Source organism: Gopherus evgoodei, chromosome 9, assembly GCF_007399415.2.
Source record: "Gopherus evgoodei ecotype Sinaloan lineage chromosome 9, rGopEvg1_v1.p, whole genome shotgun sequence".
NCBI classification, from domain to species: domain Eukaryota; kingdom Metazoa; phylum Chordata; order Testudines; family Testudinidae; genus Gopherus; species Gopherus evgoodei.
In genome coordinates this window covers 67,547,693-67,567,334 of record NC_044330.1, presented here as the reverse complement: position 1 = coordinate 67,567,334, position 19,642 = coordinate 67,547,693, and the positions used below count along the sequence as shown (strand labels likewise).

Sequence of the window (19,642 nt, the reverse complement as noted above, 5' to 3'; positions counted from 1 at the left end):
ATTTCTAACTGAGATAAACAACTTGCGTACTGCCTCACATATTTTATGATATCTACTTGTTACCTTCCCTTGTATTACATTCAAGTTGTCTCCGACAAAACTTCTTCTTACTCTGGTGTTAAGTCAGGATGTCCCCGAGATAATCTTTTGGAGAATGTTCCCACACACCCGCAGTATCTGCTGCTACTTAAGAGTGCCTTGGTTTTTACCAACGCTAGCACTACAGTGAAGTTATAAATATCTATTTTAGTAGATGACCTGACTTTGTTTCACAGCCTCTGGTCTTGCCCCAGGCTCAGTGCTCCAGGCTCTCTTCTCCTATACTCTGCTCTACTCTAGAAAAAGCAGCAGCAGGCTCTTCTTCGGTTGCAATCAGGTCACTAATTTTGAGTGGAACTCTCCATTGAAATAAACGAAGATTTAAACTGACGGGGCAATATGGCCTTGAGGAAAATTTCTTTCAATACATTGAGTACAACATCCTTTCCCCCCAGCAGGCAGCTAGGTAAAAGGAAAAGGTGAGGTAGTGCATTAGCACAAGTGTTGCATCTGCAGAAGCACCTAAATGACTTATACACATAATTCACTTTTGAAAATGGGACTTAGGACTCTAAGGCTACATCTACACAGGGATAAAAGCTCCCCAGCTCAGCCAGAGCTGCCTTGGGCTAGCAAGACTCAGGATAAGGGGCTAAAAATTGCTGTGTGTAGACATTCAAGCTCAGGCTGGAGCCCAAGCTCTTTAATCCCTCCACCCTTGCTGGGTCCCAGAGCCAGGGCTCCTGCCCGAGCCTGGAACTCTATACAGCAATGAAAGAGCAACAGCAGCTTAAGCCCCGCAAGCCCAAGATGGCTGGTATGGGCCAGCCACGGGTGTCTAGTTGTTCTGTAGACATACCCACCCTAAGTGTTTACCCGTGTTCTAAAGGGAGATGTATATTTCTGTTCATACATTTTATCTTTGGAGACAGCTTTACAAACAACCCAGATGACCAAGGTAATTTCTAAGCATGACTACTAACTAAACTGAACATAAAGTGGATCTTCTTGTTTGTGCTAAATACAGCTTTAGAGCCACTGGCCCCTCTTGGGCGAAGTGCATAAATTCATAGATTCTAGGGTCAGAAGGGACCAATGTGATCATCTAGTCCGACCCCCTGCACAAAGCAGGCCACAGAATCTCACCCATCCACTCCTATAACAAACCCCCAACCCATGCCCGAGTCACTGAAGTCTTCAAATTGTGGTTTGAAGACCTCAAGCTGCAGAGAATCCACCAGCAAGTGACCCACGCTGCAGGGGAAGGCAAAAAACCTCCAGGGCCTCTGCCAATTTGCCCTGGAGGAAAATTCCCTCCCGACCCCAAATATAGTGATCAGCTAAACCCTGAGCATGTGGGCAAGACTCACCAGCCAGCACTCAGAAAAGAATTCTCTGCAGTAATTCAGATCCCATCCCATCCAACATCCTATCACCAACCACTGGGCATACTTATCTGGCGATAATCAAAGATCAATTGCCAAAATTAGGCTCTCCCATCATACCATCCCTTCCATAAACTTATCAAGCTTAATCTTAAAGCCAGATATGTCTTTTGCCCCCACTACTCCCCTTGGAAGACTGTTCCAGAACTTCACTCCTCTAATGGTTAGAAACCTTCATCTAATTTCAAGTCTAAACTTCCTAGTGTCCAGTTTATACCCCTTCGTTCTTGTATCTACATTGATACTAAGCTTAAATAATTCCTCTCCCTCCCTAATATTAATCCCTCTGATATATTTATAAAGAGCAAGAATATCCCCCCTCAGCCTTCTTTTGGCTAAACTAAAGAAGCCAAGCTCTTTGAGTCTCCTTTCATATGACAGGTTTTCCATTCCTGGGATCATCCTAGTAGCCCATCTCTGAACCTGTTCCAGTTTGAATTCATCCTTCTTAAACATGGGAGACCAGAACTGCACACAGTATTCCAGGTGGGGTCTCACCAGCGCCTTATATAACGGTACTACACCTCCTTATCTTTGCTGGAAATACCTTGCCTGATGCATCCTAAAACCGCATTAGCTTTTTTAACGGTCATATCACACTGGCAGCTCATAGTCATCCTGCGATCTACCAATACCCCAAGGTCCTTCTCCTCCTCTGTTGCTTCTAACTGATGCGTCCCCAATCTATATCTAAAGTTCTTATTATTAATCCCTAAGTGGACTTTTCACTATTAAATTTCATCCTATTACTATTACTCCAGTTTACAAGGTCGTCCAGATCTTCCTGTATGGTATCCCGGTCCTTCTCCATGTTAGCAATACCCCCCAGCTTTCTCATCCGTGAACTTTATTAGCACATTTCCGCTTTTTGTGCCAAGATCGGTAATAAAAAGGTTAAATAAGATTGGTCCCAGAACCGATCCTTGAGGAACTCCACTAGTAACCTCCTTCCAGCCTGACAGTTCACCCTTCAGTACGACCCGCTGTAGTCTCCCCTTTAACCAGGTCCTTATCCACCTTTCAATTCTCATATTGATCCCCATCTTTTCCAATTTGACTAATAATTCCCCATGTGGAACCGTGTCAAATGCCTTACTGAAATCGAGGTAAATTAGGTCTACCGCATTTCCTTTGTCTAAATAGTCTGTCACTTTCTCAAAGAAGGAGATCAGGTTGGTTTGGCACAATCTACCTTTAGTAAAACCATGTTGTATTTTGTCCCAATTACCATTGACCTCAATGTCCTTAACTACTTTCTCCTTCAAAATTTTTGCCAAGACCTTACATACTACAGATGTCAAACTAACAAGCCTATAGTTACTCGGATCACTCTCTCCCTTTCTTAAAGATAGGAACTACGTTAGCAATTCTCCAGTCGTACGGTGCAGCGCTACATTGTTCCAGGAACAGCTGAAGGAGAGATTGGGCTGGGATGTTGAGCCAGGTACACAAGCCAGTGCAGGGGAGAGGTTTGTTCCTGCTTCCTACCCACCCCTGTTGGAGCAGTTTGAACTCCTGAAGATGCCTGCAGAGAGCAGTCCCTTACTCCTATTAGCTGGGGGACTGGAATTAAGTTTGCTCCTTGTGCCAGTCATTCATTTTGGAGGGAGGAGACTCCTTGCAACTTTCCTTCTGCACACCCACAAGAGGGCCAGGCATAATTTTGTTCTTCATGAAGGCTCATTTTCACTGTAAGAACCAAATCCTGATCCAGCTGAAGTCAGTGGCAAAATTCCCCAAGGATTTTGGCTTTAAATCCCATTGGGTACAATTATGTAAAACAATCAGGTAAACTGATATGTGCAGCTGTGATCAGTTTCTAGAAGACAAACTCTGTGTTATTTTAGGTCATACCTCCCCCATCTTTTGATATAACCCATAGCATAGATCCACCATAAACCAAATACAGTTCTGTGATCAATGGCTCAATTGCAAGGGAGTTACAATACTTTTACTCACCTATTACTAGAATTATGACAGCAGTTATGACAGCAACTCCCCAAATGACTCCATTTGAAACCACAGCTGAAGAATCTGTGTGAAGAAATTACACTTTCAGATCAGCCACTCTCTGACCCTCCCTTGTGGAAAATGTGTCAAGAGAGAAATAGCCTTTCCTTTAAAAGAACTTTGCAAGCTGCCCTTTCAAGTTTGAATATTAAGTGCTGTTTGGTAAGATTTAAAAAAAAAAAAAAAAATTGTTGCAAGTTGTCTCTCTCACATCAGTAAACCTTACTGACCCCAACCCTGTTGTCATCCAGGTCTAGAAAGGCCAGATGTCCAAATTTTTCCATGACTCTTGCAGCTTTGATTAAGTCAGTCTGACTTAGTTTCAGTACAAGCAGACAGGGCAACAATTGTCCTTCTGTGCTCACTCCACTCCCCCAGTGCTTCCTCATCTGGCATCACTCAGCCCTCACCTATATACACTGGTACTTGCATTCTCCCACTTTTTGTGCCTTTCACTTCTGGTACAATGCACTAGCAGAATGATCACTGAGGAGGGGCTTATGGTAGTTTATTTAGTAAAAATAAATCCAGAGGTGAAAGTAAGCCAGTGTGCCGTACCGGGACAGCCCGGCTTCCCCAGGCTGGAGCCCCAGGCCTTTTAAATTGCAGCCAGAACCTCACTGCTGGAGCCCTAGGGTAGCGGGGGACTCCGGGGGTTTATTTAAAGGGCCGGGGCTCACACTGCCTCTACTGCCCTGGGCCTTTTAAATAGCTGCTGGAGCCCCGCCGCCACTATCCCAGGGCTCTGGGGGCTATTTAAAGGGTCAGGGCAGTAAAAGCAGGGGAGTCCTGGACCCTTTAAATAGCCCCCAAAGCCCTTGAGTAGCGGCAGGGCTCCCGTTCCCTGTACGTTCCCAGCTCTTTAAATAGCCACCGAAGCCCTACTGCCAGAGCCCTGGGGTAGCAGCATCGGCTGGGGGCTCTGGCAGCGGTTTTAAGGGCCCAGGGCAGTAGCAGCAGCTGAGCCCTAAGCCCTTTAAACTGCTGCCAGAGCCCCCAGCTGCCACTGCTACCCTGGCAGGGGAGGGCACTTACCACTACAGGGTGGCCCAGGGCTGGCTCTGACCCACCCCATCCCTGCCCCTTCCACCCAAGGCCCCACCCCTTCCAGGGGCCAAAGCCAGCCCCAACCCAGCCCCATACCAGTAAGTCCTTATTTCTACTGTCACCCCTGAATAAATCACTTATAAAATAAACAGTGATACTACTGCTGTATTCTCTCTCTCTAAAACTGGTACATCTCTATTTACAAGCCAGAGCCTATTACTGTCACCAGATAACGTGGCACTGCATAGTGCCTACAGGATGGGTGGCAATTTTAAACATCCTATTTACTTCTTTCTATAGGAAGGAAGACACAGTTTTACTGAGATTTTAAATTAAAGAGCCCCCAACTCCAAAGTCTTCCCATAGTTCAGTGGGTTTGGTCTAATTTCTATTTTAAACCATATCAAAATATTTTCATATGAAAATGCATCAGTTAAGTACAGAGGACCAATACTGGTGCCAAGCTACCTGGAGATGATTTATACTCCTAGCCTGGGCTGGGACCATTTATTTAACGCACTTATTTCTGGGCTCTCAATTGGGTAATTATTTTTTGTTGGCACTTGGGGCCATATTACACCATCCATCTTTAAGCTTAAATCTGATGGCACAAATGGACCCTTGTTTAGGAGTGCAATCACTCCTACATTTGCTGAAGACACTTAAGAGCATTAGAACTTTGAAATGACCCATTCAAATACCAAATTGAATAGATGTGCACCTGAGATGAACTCATGGGTGTATTTTTGAAAATGCAGCCCATTGAATAAACGCTGATCATTGTGTGTGTGCACACACAATTTCATAAACTCTGAAACAGCACAAAGTTAATTCCTATAATTAAACAATAAAAATTGTAAAATACTGGAAAGAGAAATTCCCACTTACCATTGATGATCAATTCCAGAGAGGTTTCATTCTCACTAACTTCGCTGGTAACTTTGCATGAGTAACTGCCACTATCAGCCTGTGTTGCGTTCAGTATGAGAAGTACACTGTTATTCCGAGAGAGTTGGTAGTGACCATACTTAGAGAGAGGCTTATGGTCCTTTCTCCACTGATAGGAATCCACCCTACCTACTGTCACATTACAGACCATTTCAATGGTGGAGCCCGCCAAGGAAGAGTTCCTAAAGAGTTTCGGCTTGGATAAGGGCTCTGGAAGAGAGGGAACATTTTGCTACCATTATTCCTAAACACTAAAAAAATGCAACAGCATTTCCCCAACAATGATTTAAAGATATCACTTAACTATTAATAGACACTATCTTCAGTCTTAAAGGAATACATTTCAATAACACTGGATGGCACAAAGTTATGCAATGTTGATCTTTATTAGCAGTGTATGCTAAGGCCTTGGCTACACTGGCACTTTACAGCGCTGCAACTTTCTTGCTCAGGGGTGTGGAAAAAAACCCCTGTGCGTAGCAAGTTACAGCGCTGCAAAGCACCAGTGTAAACAGTGCCCCAGCGCTGGGAGCCCGCTGCAAACTAATCCCCAGGGGGAGGTGGAGTACCTGCAGTGCTGGGAGAGCTCTCTCCCAGCGCTGCTGCTGCGACCACACTCGCACTTCAAAGCGCTGCCGTGGGAGCACTCCCGCGGCAGCGCTTTGAAGTGCGAGTGTAGCCAAGCCCTAAGTAAATAAATCCCTACTAAGGCAATATTATGATTGAGATTTAAACAATGTAAATCAAGTCATTTGCAATTATGGCTCCCATAGCATCCTTAATGCTCCTGTTTTGTAGTATGGTATATTATATTACAGTTCTGAACACATCAACCTTAATGTCTTCCCAAGCAGCTAGAGTCATTTGCTGCAGAAATCGGAACTTCAATTTCGTCTGTGAGAAAATTCTTCCCGCCCGCAACCATGAGAATGCCAGAAGATGGCTCTTGAGACTCTGAAAAGATAAATGAACAGCTGAAGAATATAAGTGAAAAGGCTTGTTCTCTCTTTATGTATTTAGGCCCCAGTTCAGGAAGTCAATGGGAATTAAGTGATTCCAGCTATGAAACTAATTAAACAAACATAAAAAACATCCATTTTAGCAATTTAAGACTATAAAATGGGAAGAAAGTAAGGAATTAACAACATTTAAAAATAAATTAGATTTTTTTTTTATTTATGAGGGTACAAATGATTACTACACCCAAAGGTATATTCATGGAGATAAAGTATTTTTCTCATAAGTATTTGCTAAATCTGGCTACTGTCAAATGTTTTATGCAGTTCTTTGGCCTGTCAATTTAAATTTGACCCACATTTTACATTTTGTTAAAACAAATATAAAACCTAAAACTAGAATAATTGTTTTTAAAATTCCAGTGAAACAATTTCAAACAAGTAACTTTCCCATGCATTATGTTCACAGCATATACGTAAAGAAGTTAGATAAAACAAATATTCTTGCTGGAAGGTTGCACTTAAAACTAAAGTTATTTCTTAGAATTCAGAATGCTAACAGACACATAAAGCAGGCTACTTCCTTAAAAAACAGAAGCACAATTCACCCTACCTCTTTCTAAATTATCTGGCTGCAGACTGACTCTGATCAGATTCTTCCTTACAGAGCCCTCATCTACAAGTACAGCCAGAAAAACCCCAGAGAATTTAAAGCGATAGATCACAATTTTGACATGGATTTCAATACACCACACTCTGCAGTATATGAAACCCAAACACTAGCAGCATTAGAAAATAAGAAAGCCAAACTGGCTTAATAGATGTTCAGTATCCTAGCTGAGATGACTGCAAAAAGAAATGGAGAATAAATACAGTTGGGACAAATTTTAAAGAATTTTTAATAAAGTGTTATCAGGAGGGGGGAGGAATACCTCAGTGGTTTGAGCATTGGCCTGCTAAACCCAGGGTTGTGAGCTCAGTCCCTGAGGGGACCACTTAGAGATCTGGGGCAAAATAAGTACTTGGTCCTGCTAGTGAAGGCAGGGGGCTGGACTTGATGACCCTTCCAGTTCTAGGAGATAAAAATAAAATAAAATGGAGATATCCTTTTAAAACCCATTTTTGACACAGAAATGAATGAAACATAACGTTTATTTCCTCTTTTTTGTTTTGGCTGTTTTAGACTGTGTGTGTAACAGTCCAGGAATCCTGCCATTGCTGGTGCTGCTGATAATGTATGAAAACACTCAGTATAAATGGGCTTCCAGGAATAAGTTATGTGTCAGAGTTTAAGGCAAGTCAGGACCACCAGTTCATCTAGTCTGTCTTCCTGTCTATTGCAGGCCACCAGCACCACCTACTATCCGCACACTAAACCCAACAACCAAATGAGACCAAACTATTCCAGCCCACAGGCAGGCAAAAAAAGAGGGACAGAAGCCCACCAGTCCCTGAGGCCCCTACAATGGCAGAAAAATGATGAAATGAGCTATACCCAGATAATCCTGCAAAGTGGAAAGTGATCCACATACTGCAGAGGAAGGTGAAACACCTTCTCCCCTCTCCCTTCCAGGATCACTGTCAATCTGCCCTGGAGGGAAATTCCTTCTTTACCCCACATCTGGCTATCAGTCAGACCCTGGGCATTGAGCAAGAACCAGCCAGCCAAGCACCTGAGAGAGAGAACATTCAGTGCCATCTCAAAACACTGGCTCACCCTGTCCAATGTCCTATCTCCAGCTATGGCTATTTTTGATGATTCAGAGGAAGGAGACCACTCTCCCCCACTCAGCACTCAAATATAAATCAAGAGAGGAAGTTTAGATATAAAGAACTAAGGCCCATATGATGCAAATACTTATTCAAGTGCTTCCTTTACCCCACAGGGAGTCCTATTATCATTGGTTATTTCAATCTAGGCAGAATTACCTACCTGAAAATTGCCTTTGTATTTTGAGGAGAGAAGCTGTGCGTATTGTTTTATTGCTCAAGTGCCAGTAAAATCCATTACTATATTTTGGTAAGTCACTCCTCAAAATAATCAAGACAATAGTAAATATGGGCAAACCTGAGATCTAGAAGTAAGATTTAGTGAGTCAAAATTTCACACAAGAGCAATTGGGGTGACACTTAAAAAAAACAAACAAACAGAAAAAAAAAAAAAAAAAAAAAAAAAAAGAACCTGTCCTGTTCCAAAGCTAAACGTAACCAGTGTTTGATACATCTGGACAAGTCATCATCAAAATTAAACAACAAAACTACCACAGAAATTAGTTCCCCTCTATATATGGCCAGGTCCACACTACAGCATTAAATCGATTTAAACAGCGTTAAATCGATTTAACTCTGTAACCGTCCACACTACAAGGCACTTAATCGATTTTAAGGGCTCTTAAAATCGATTTCTGTACTCCAGCTAAACGAAAGGAGTAACCCTAAAATCGATATTACTAAATCGATTTAGGGTTAGTGTGGACGGATATCGAAGTTATTGGTCCTATTCTTTTACTGAGCTACCCAGAGTGCACTGCTCTGGAAATCGATGGTACCCTGGCACCATGGACGCACACCACCAAAGTAATGTGCCCTAGGCCACGTCCAGACTAGGAATTAAAATCGATTTTAGATACGCAACTTCAGCTACGAGAATAACGTAGCTGAAGTCGAATTTCTAAAATCGAGGTACTCACCAGTCTGGACGGCGCTGCATCGATGTCCGCGGCTCTCCGTGTCGATTCCGGAACTCCGTTCGGATTGATGGAGTTCCGGAATCGATGTAAGCGCGCTCGGGGATCGATACACCGCGTCCAGACGAGACGCGATATATCGATCCCCGAGCAATCGATTTTAACCCGCCGATGCCGCGGGTTAGTCTGGACGAGGGCCTAGTGTGGACACGTAAAATCGATTTTATAAAACCTGTTTTATAAAATCGATTTTACTAATATCGATTTAAAGCTGTAGTGTGGACGTAGGCTATGTCACACATGCAACAATTCCCCCTGCCCCACTCCCAGGAATACTGTGCTGAAGTCCTTTTTGGGGAAGTAAAGGTTGGAGAAATAGACCAGGCCTGATATATAATGCAGATTCTTCTCACCATCTGAAGTGATATAGATGGTGTAAGAATGCAGTGTGTACAATATATGCCTATTGCCTCTATGCAGAATCAATCCTAGATAGGGAAAAGCTCACATGAAATTAGCACAAGAGTGGAAGAAAGGTTAATGAACATAGCACTTACCTATAACCTCCAGCTGGATCCATTTGCCATTTTTCTCCTCCTCTTGTCTCCTTAATCTGTACAGGCCTCGATCTGCCAGTTGCAATTTCAGTCCCAGGGACCAGTTGGACATGCTAAATACAACACGATCCTTATACTCTGGTAAGATGTCCAGTTCTCGTGATGCCACGTAATAAAGTACGACAGTCACTTCAGTGTCATTTTCATTTTGTTTATACTCCCACCGTACAAACCCAGTGGTGTCAATGTGATCTGGTCCAGGGAGCACCACAGTGCAGCCCACAGCACCAACCACCCTGCCTTCTGTTGGTGCAAGACCAGTGGATTGACATGCAGAAACAATCCCCACTGCAAGAACAAAACAGCAACATTTAAGGTTAGATTCAGTTACTATGGTGAAGTAGAAGCCATCCCACAATTAAAGTTGTAACCTGCCTTCCATTATAACCCAGATTTTGCCCTCACCCACCTCACAAGATAATTTTTGTATCATATTTTGCATGTAATCATTATGCTAGTTTGTTGCTAAGCACAGTCAACGTGTGTGGTGCAGTAAAAGAAAATTAATCATCATCCAGAGTCTTTGGCAGAGGTGGATTTACAGTAAAACACAGGGTGCCCAGGGCCCCAGGGCCAGGCAGCTGCAGAGGCAGAAGCATGGTCCTGCCAGCACCTGGGGCTCCAGTCCTGCTGCAGGCTCCGCACCCACCAGCAGCCACCCTTCCCCCTCCCCCTCCTCTTCCCCTGAGTTTGCCGTATTCCCACCCCTTCCCCTCACTCCTAGCACTTCCCCACCACTACCAAACAGCTGTTTGCCAGTGCTCAGGTCGCTCTGGAAGGGAGGGGGAGGAGTGGGGCTACAACGCACTCCCGGAATGAGGCAGGGAAGAGACAGGGGTGGGGACTTGTGGAAGGGGTGGGGGGAATTGAGGCAGGGTGGAGCAAAGGTGGGGCCCCCGCACTCCCTCTACACAATCCTCCCCAACCCCCTGCTATGAGCTGCTCAGGGTAGGGGGCTGGGGCAGGGAGCACCCCCATGACCCCAGCCCACGCCCCCAGCCCTCTGCCCTGACTCCTGCACCCTCCTCACACACTCCCAGCCCTGACTCCTGCATCCCCCCACATCCCCAGCCCACCCTGACTCCTGCACCCCCTCACACATCCGCAGCCACCTGCCCTCCCTGACTCCTGCACCCCCCTCACAAAGGTATGTTGCAACTTCTAATGCTGAAGCATGATAAATTTAGCAAAGAGCCTCTCCAATTGCTGGAGGCTAGATTGAATTTTCAGACAGGCCTGTAGTCAGGGAGCTCCTGGCGTGGGGCGCACCCAGCGCGACAGAGAACTGCTTTAAACACAGACAAATGCAGATCAATCTTGAACTAGTCCAATAGCTGATTTTCCAAACTTGGTACTAAGGAAAGGAGAAGAGACCTGCCGCAGTGCGCAGCTTTTAAAGGCAGCCCAGACTCCTCTCTCCCGGGCCGCCTGAGCTCCCCGCCGGGACCGCCCTGGCCGCTGACCGCCGCATCCGCAGGTGACCAAGTCACTACGGAGCCCTCCGGCTTCCCCAACTTCGCAGCCCCGCCAACGGCCCCCTCACCTGAGAACAACGCCACCAGCAGCCAGCCCGCAGGGCGCATTGCGGCGGTGCACCGCTCCGAGCTCTGCCGACTGCTGCAGTCCGGAGCTGCGTGCCCCAGCCTGTATCCGCTCCTCTCCCTGCAGACCGGAAAGTGCCTCCGCCTGAGTCATTCTCCCCAGCGCCAGGCGGACGAGAGCACCAGCCCTGTTGGTACCTGCTTTGGGGGACTGGAGTTTTAAACATCTGCCTGGAAAACACAGGGCGGGGCTCGGCCCCAGGCACTTGCAGTGCTATTGAAAAGTATTTTGCAGAATGGGCAGCTTCTACAATTTTCTTTTTAATGGCACTTGCTAGGATTTAAACAGTTCATTCTGCATGTTTTTTCCGGAGAAATGAACCTGTGTTTCGTGATCAGTTATTTTAGGTAGCTGCTCCTGCATGACTGGATCGAACAAAGCTAGATATTCAACGAATTTTTAAAAGTTTCCATTACCTGGTGTGTATGATTTTTCATTTCTACCATGGCGGCTGAATGCTAAATTTTGTCCAGCCAGAACTCTCACTAAAGCTCTAATATTTGTTGCCAATATTCTTCTTTTTCCTTGATCATACTTAAATTTTCTTCATCAGTAGTTTTTCCTTTTTTTATTGTAGTTCAAGTTCTTTCCCGTTCTGAAAACATTCCAAATGTTCTGTACTGCTTTTACATGAAGAGAGAATTAAAGAGATGTTTTTCCAGTCCTTTGAACCATTTTCAGTAAGTGATGTATCAGTTGCTTAATTTCTAAACAACTTGCAGCAAAAGCAAAACACAGAGTCCTTTGACACTTAATATGGTAACCAATTTTGATGAATTTCTTTCCCATTAATGAGTTTTCTCTTGCAATGCTGAGCAGAGAATTTCCTTCTATTTCCATCCTTAGGGAAGGGAAATTAATGAACTTGTTCGGGTCCATGTTCCACAAGAATTTGCCGCATATTTCATCACATCTGTGCCATGAAGCTGTAACTTGTTTGAAACTTCTTCATCCTTTCTTCCTTTTACTTCATTTACTTCAATTTCTGCATGTGTCTCTGAAGATGAATACATTTTCTCCACTTCCATATCAGTCTGATGCTGTGAGCTGCCTTCATCTAGAAGTAAGTTTCCATTACCTTGAGTTTCCAAACTGCTTTTTTTGTGGATGTGGGCTACCCTCACCTCAAAGTAATATACCTTCATCTTGATGTTCCAGACTGCCTCCATGCAGATGTGAACTAACCTCCTCTCCAAGTAAAATTCCTTCATCTGGATACTATGAACTGCTTCCATCTTTATTTGGATTAAAGAGAAGATATTTCTCTGCTGCTGTTTTGCTTTGTTCTTTTCCTTCTCAGCCTTCCATTTACAATACTCAACTCTTGAGGGTTTTCTTTTTCGTCTTTCTGTCATGGGGCATTTGAATATCATTATGTACTAACTGTGCTTCTGACTGCAAGTATTATAGTGTTAAAGATGGCTGACACACCCACCACTTGGTTGACGATTTAAACCACATTGCAGCCATCCCAACTCATCTTTTCACTACTTAAAGGTGTCATAAACAGATAGCTAAGGGTTAATGTCTCTTTCACCTAAAGCACCTGACCAGAGGACCAATCGGGAAACCGGATTTTTTCAACTTTGGGTGGAGGGAATTTGGTGTCTGAGGTCTTTGTTTTCTGGCTGCCTGCTTTCTCTGAGCTTTGGAGAAGTAGTTCTGTGTTCTTATCTTCTGTTTCTAAGTGTAAGGACAAAGAGATCAGATAGTAAGTTATATGGTTTCTTTTCTTTGGTATTTGCATGAATATAAGTGCTGGAGTGCTTTAATTTGTATTCTTTTTGAATAAGGCTGTTTATTCAATATTCTTTTAAGCAATTGCCCTGTGTTGTGTCATCTTAATACAGAGAGACCATTTGTATGTATTTTTCTTTCTTTTTATATAAAGCTTTCTTTTAAGACCTGTTGGAGTTTTTCTTTACTTCAGGGAAATTGAATCTGTACTCACCAGGGAATTGGTGGGAGGAAGAGATCGGGGAGATCTGTGTGTGTGTTGGATTTGCTAGCCTGATTTTGCATTCCCTCTGGGGGAATAGGAAAGTTCTTGCCACCTTCCAGAGGCTGGTAGATGGTCTACTAGCTGGAATGGGAGAATTTGCAGTTGCCTACCTCGATGATGTGGCCATTTTTTCAGACTCCTGGCCCGAACACCTACTACATCTGGAAAAGGTCTTTGAGCGCATCAGGCAGGCAGGACTAACTGTTAAGGCCAAAAAGTGTCAAATAGGCCAAAACAGAGTGACTTACCTGGGGCACCAGGTGGGTCGAGGAACCATAAACCCCCTACAGGCCAAGGTGGATGCTATCCAAAAGTGGCCTGTCCCACGGTCCAAGAAGCAGGTCCAATCCTTCTTAGGCTTGGCCGGATACTACAGGCGATTTGTACCACACTACAGCCAAATCGCTGCCCCACTGACCGACCTGACCAAAAAGACCCAGCCAAATGCCGTTAAGTGGACTGATGAGTGTCAAAAGGCCTTTACCCAACTTAAGGCAACGCTCATGTCTGACCCTGTGCTCAGGGTCCCGGACTTTGACAAGCCATTCCCAGTAACCACGGATGCATCTGAGCGTGGTATAGGAGCAGTGCTCATGCAGGAAGCAACAGATCACAACTTCCATCCTGTCGTGTTTCTCAGCAAGAAACTGTCTGAGAGGAAAAGTCACTGGTCAGTCAGTGAAAAGGAATGCTATGCCATTGTGTACGCCCTGGAAAAGCTACGCCCATATGTTTGGGGATGGCGGTTCCAACTACAACCTGACCATGCTGCACTAAAGTGGCTTCATACTGCCAAGGGGAACAACAAGAAACTTCTTCGTTGGAGTTTAGCTCTCCAAGATTTTGATTTTGAAATTCAGCACATCACAGGAGCTTCTAACAAAGTAGCTGATGCACTCTCCCGTGAGAGTTTCCCAGAATTCAGTAGTTAAAAAGTGTTCTTAAAATGTAGAAGTCTGTTAGTTATATACTTAGGGGTATATGTAAAGGTGCATGTGTTGTATTAATCTGTTTATTTTCAAGTTCTAGAAGGAAATCGCCGCCAGTGAGCTTCCCCACTGTCTGCAATTTGGGGGGCGTGTCATAAACAGATAGCTAAGGGTTAATGTCTCTTTCACCTAAAGCACCTGACCAGAGGACCAATCAGGAAACCGGATTTTTTCAACTTTGGGTGGAGGGAATTTGGTGTCTGAGGTCTTTGTTTTCTGGCTGCCTGCTTTCTCTGAGCTTTGGAGAAGTAGTTCTGTTTTCTAATCTTCTGTTTCTAAGTGTAAGGACAAAGAGATCAGATAGTAAGTTATATGGTTTCTTTTCTTTGGTATTTGCATGAATATAAGTGCTGGAGTGCTTTAATTTGTATTCTTTTTGAATAAGGCTGTTTATTCAATATTCTTTTAAGCAATTGCCCTGTGTTGTGTCATCTTAATACAGAGAGACCATTTGTATGTATTTTTCTTTCTTTTTATATAAAGCTTTCTTTTAAGACCTGTTGGAGTTTTTCTTTACTTCAGGGAAATTGAATCTGTACTCACCAGGGAATTGGTGGGAGGAAGAGATCGGGGAGATCTGTGTGTGTGTTGGATTTGCTAGCCTGATTTTGCATTCCCTCTGGGGGAATAGGAAAGTTCTTTTTGTTTCCAGGATTGGGAACAGAGAGGGGGAGTCACTCTGTGTAGTTTCACAGAGCTTGTGTCTGTGTATCTCTCCAAGAGCACCTGGAGGGGGGGAGGGAAAAAGGATTATTTCCCTTTGTTGTGAGACTCAAGGGATTTGGGTCTTGGGGTCCCCAGGGAAGGTTTTTCAGGGGGACCAGAGTGCCCCAAAACACTCTAATTTTTTGGGTGGTGGCAGCAAGTACCAGGTCCAAGCTGGTAGCTAAGCTTGGAGGTTTTCATGCTAACCCCCATATTTTGGACGCTAAGGTCCAAATCTGGGACTAAGGTTATAACAAAAGGTTAAACAATCAGTAACATACACTCACTTATTAAAACAGTTAGTTACAGTGTTTACATGGAAACAAAATGACCTTTTTCAACGTTATACCAGTTGTTTGGAAAGTAATCCCCTTCCTCACAGTTACCCTCTTGGAGTGTGATGTCATCACTTTTGTAGTCTATCAATTAAGCATTAACACTGTTACTTTTCCTTTGTGGACCTTATTTATTACATGTGAACCAGTTATAACAAAGAAAAGTTCATAATTGTACAGCCCAATAATAACGCTAAGGTTTAATAGCACATAAAGATACTCACATTTTGGATTTATAATGCTGAAAGATGTTATTCGTTGGCACCAAGAAACTCAATTTTCTACAGTATTCACTTGATTCTTCACCATCTACCTGCGACATGTATTAAAATGACCATTTGACGTGTATCAACTCGCGATATCTCCATTCTACATGAATATCCGACTATGGGAGCTTGATGTATATTTAAGTTAGATGTCACTAGCATTGCAGCTCTTGCCACTGATGGATGTGTTTCATTGTGGCTGAGTTATTTCTTATCAAAATCTTGACCCTATGTTCCAAATTGGAAAAAAAATCGCTACCATATTATTTATTTTTGCAGTAAATAAGAGTTGACATATCAGAAATGTAGAGAAATGAATTATAATTTATATTCCCTCCACACACACACACGGGAATTGAAATAATAACATCTTTGTTATTTTCTTTGTATTTGTTTTATCTTTTTCATTTGATTTTTTCCCTTGAATTTGGTGCCCCATTTAATTTGGCACTCTAGGTGACAGCCTAGTTTGCCTGTATGGATAGGCCATCCCCGCACACAGATGGCATAATCTGTGCATTTCATTACTCCAAACTCCTGGGACTGGAACCGCCACATTCCTTCTCAAATACAAGGCTGTGGGTCAGTGGTGGATTTAGAATTAGTGGGGCTGTGTGCTCAGCTTCATTTTTGGGCCCCTCCTTAGGAGCCAGCCAAGAAAAAGAACATTCTCTCTTATCTCCCCCCACCCCCATTTTTCATTCTTTATTTCTTCATCCTCTTCCTATAAGTAATAGGAAGTACATGAAAATAAAGTGAGGTACCTTGATTCTATTTGTAGTCCAACTGATTTTTCCAGAGACCACTTGAAAATCGCGGAGGGTCTCAACAGACCACTTAATGATTGTTCCAAATATTGATTGTACTGTTAGCCAACTATTATAAAGTGCTTTGTATAAGAGTGCTTTATTTAAAAAAATGGCGGTGCGGAGTCTTGCCACGACTTAGGATGTGGGAGGGGGCTCAGGGCTAGGGGTGCAAGGTCTGGAAGGAAGTTAGGCTGCGTGAGAGGGCTCAGAACTGGGGCAGGGGGTTAGGGTGTGGAGTGCTTAGCTGGGGCAGCTCCCTTTTGGTGCGAAGGGTGCAGGAGTCAGGGTGGTCAGGGGGCTGGAGGAGTGGGGGGTTCAGGAGTCAGGGAGGGTAGATGGGTGGGGGTTTGAGGGGGTGCAGGAGTCAGGGCTGGGAGTGTGTAAGGGGGTGCAGGAGTCAGGGAAGAGGGGGAGGGGAGGGGCCTAGGGAGGTGTGAGGGAGTACAGGAGTCACAGCTGGAGGTGAAAGGTCTGTGAGGAAGTTAGGGTTCAGGAACAGATTGGGGTGCAGGGTCTGGCCATGAGTTAGGATGCAGAAGGGGGCTCAGGGTTGGGGCAGGGGGTTGGGGTGTGGAGCGCTTACCTGGGGCAGCTCCCATTTGGTGTGAGGGGTGCAGGTTGGGATGTGGGGTGTGTGTGTATAGGAGCTCCCATTTGGTGCTCAGGGTGGGGCTGGGGATGTGTGGTGAGTGCAGGTGTGTGTGAGGGGGTGCAGGAGTTGGCTGGGTGTGTGTGAGGGGGGTGCAGGAGTCAGCACAGGGGGCTCGGGGTGTGGACTGGGGTTGTGGGGGTGCTCCCAGCCCCCTGCCTTGAGCAGCTCACAGCAGAGGTCTGGGGGTATGTGTATGAGGAGCATGGGTCCCCACCTTTGCTCCACCCTTCCCCGATTCCACCCCCCTCCCCAAGGCCCCACCTCCATCTCTTCTCCCCAAATCGTATTTTAAATCGATTTATTGTAACAGGTGTAAATTCCTGTGTGGACACCAGGGCCGGCACTACCATTTAGGCGACCTAGGCAATGGCCTAGGGCACCAGAATTTTGGGGGGAGGTACTATTTTGCCGGGGAGGCAGCACATGGGTCCGGTGGACCTACCGCAGTCATGCCGGCGGCAGGTCCACTGGAGCCTTTACACCAGTGCACTGCCCGCTGGCATCATTGCGGCAGCTCCAACGGAGCCTTTTCAGCAGCAGACCGTCTGCCGGCATCACTGCGGTAGGTCCACCGGACCCGCGGGGGGTGGTGAAATGGCTGTCCGCCTAGGGCGCCGGAAACCCTGGCGCCGCTCCTGGTGGACACACACAACCTGAGAACCAGCTCAGATTTAGGTTAAGTGCTTAACTTTAAAAATACAAATTATCCCAGTTAAATAGAAGGGAGTACTTGTGTGCCTAAAGTCAGCATACAAGTAAGTCTCTCTCAGAGACTTAACAACAATCATTTACTACTTTTCTCTGGAGGCCGTAGCCAGTGTCAAACACACTGTCTCTAAGCACAAGCAAGTTACATAGGAAAACCACAACAAAATATGCCAAATGACAAAGAAATTTACAAAAGTCGGAAGCCAGCCTTGCAGATTAAAAGCGTTTGCTTTACGTGAGGCCCTAATTAATTCCTAAAAAGGAACAAGGAAAGTCTCCAACAGGGGCAGAGGTTAATCTTATTCTCTCATAAGAGAAAGTCCATTATTAAATAGATCTAGTGTATACCCAGGCCCGGCAATAGGGTTATCGGAGAGAAAGGATGGCCCAGGGGCTTGGCACTGAGCTGAGTTCTAGTCCTCTCTCTGCCACAGACTTTGCACGACCTGCGGCAGGTCACTTATCCTCTCTGTCTCTGTTCCTTATCTGCAAAAAGGGCCCAGACTTCAGGTGGCTGGTAGTGTAGGTATTAAAGGCAGGGAACTGACAGAAATCCACTAGGTGCTGGAAACAGGAGCAGAGGAACAGGGTTCTATATGCTGTGGTTGGGCTTGTTTTACCATGGCACAAATTTTTAAACATTAAACAGAAATCTGTCTGCTTCCTCTGTCCGCACAAAGAAACTAAACATGTGGCAAAAACTTTCACAACTGGCATTTGTCAAACGTTTCCTAGGTCCAGTCCTTCCCTGAAAAGACACCATTCAGCCAGATCTGGTAAACTAATTGAGGAAACCAGATGTGAGCAGCAAATTCCAATGGTAACAGACACTCATCAGAACAGCAGCCCCTCTTAACATTAGCTACTGAACTGATCTATTATGGTAGCGTTACGTGATGATCAAGAATAAACCAGATCTAACTGTGTCAGATTTGGGGACTTATGCAAACATAAGACTATGCAGTACAGTACAGACATTTGCCAGTCCACACGATGAATCACTATACATTTCTATTTCATGAAAAAAACTTTGTATTAGAGATACAGTAATGCAGCCTCATCTCCCAACACACACAGGGAGAATAATATTAACCTACAGTTCAACAACTGCATTGCTTCAGTTTTGAAAATAATCTCTTATCAACATACAAATTAAACAGATCAATTAATTCTGTTTCAAAGAACAATTTAACATTGAAAAGCGGTATATGTCTATTGGTCAGACTCAAAACAGGGCCAGATTTACAAGGGGAGATTTAGAAATTGTAGTAATCCAAGTCATTTATTATTTACATTATTTACAAAAATCACAACATGTGACAAAAATATATTTTATGTCATTGTCCTCAAATATTCTTTTTTTAAATGGGTCATTAACAAAATACCTCCAAGAAATTATTAATCTGCCAGATTTTGGAGATGATTAGGAAATTGTACCTCCATTTTATTAGAAGTTAGTCAATTACATCCACAGCCAGGGTTTCAATCTTTAGACCTACATTGCTGTACTTTCCCCCCTCTGTGTTTGTGTAAACTATAGAATCACCCTGGCTCTCCCCCCTGTTTTGTATAACTGCTTCTGGTTGTTCAGGATTTCTAGCAGGAATGGCGTTCATATTTAACCCACAACAGCTACTCCCTTTGAGGAGAAATAAAGGTGCATTTCCCAGTGTGAATTCCTTGCTCGAAATTTCGGAGCCCAGGATTAAAACAACCAAAAGGGACTAGTTTATGCCTCCATGGAAAGATTCTCTCAAGTCACGCTATATTCAGAGAGGCAACATAGCAGCAGGAATTTCTTGAGGGTAAAAAGACAAAGGGGGAT

General features: G+C 44.4%; 1 protein-coding gene across 1 annotated transcript; it reads right to left on the bottom strand.

Moving 5' to 3' along the window:
* Window positions 1–3,435: 3,435 nt before the first annotated feature.
* Window positions 3,436–12,371, bottom strand: LOC115657026 (carcinoembryonic antigen-related cell adhesion molecule 1-like). The gene is made up of 4 exons (XM_030574221.1): window positions 11,293–12,371; window positions 9,690–10,037; window positions 5,430–5,699; window positions 3,436–3,518 (listed from the first exon to the last, which is right to left on the bottom strand). The coding sequence occupies exons 1-4, from the start codon at window positions 11,330–11,332 to the stop codon at window positions 3,436–3,438; spliced, it is 741 nt and encodes a 246-aa protein (XP_030430081.1). The 5' UTR covers window positions 11,333–12,371.
* Between the last annotated feature and the right edge of the window lie 7,271 nt (window positions 12,372–19,642).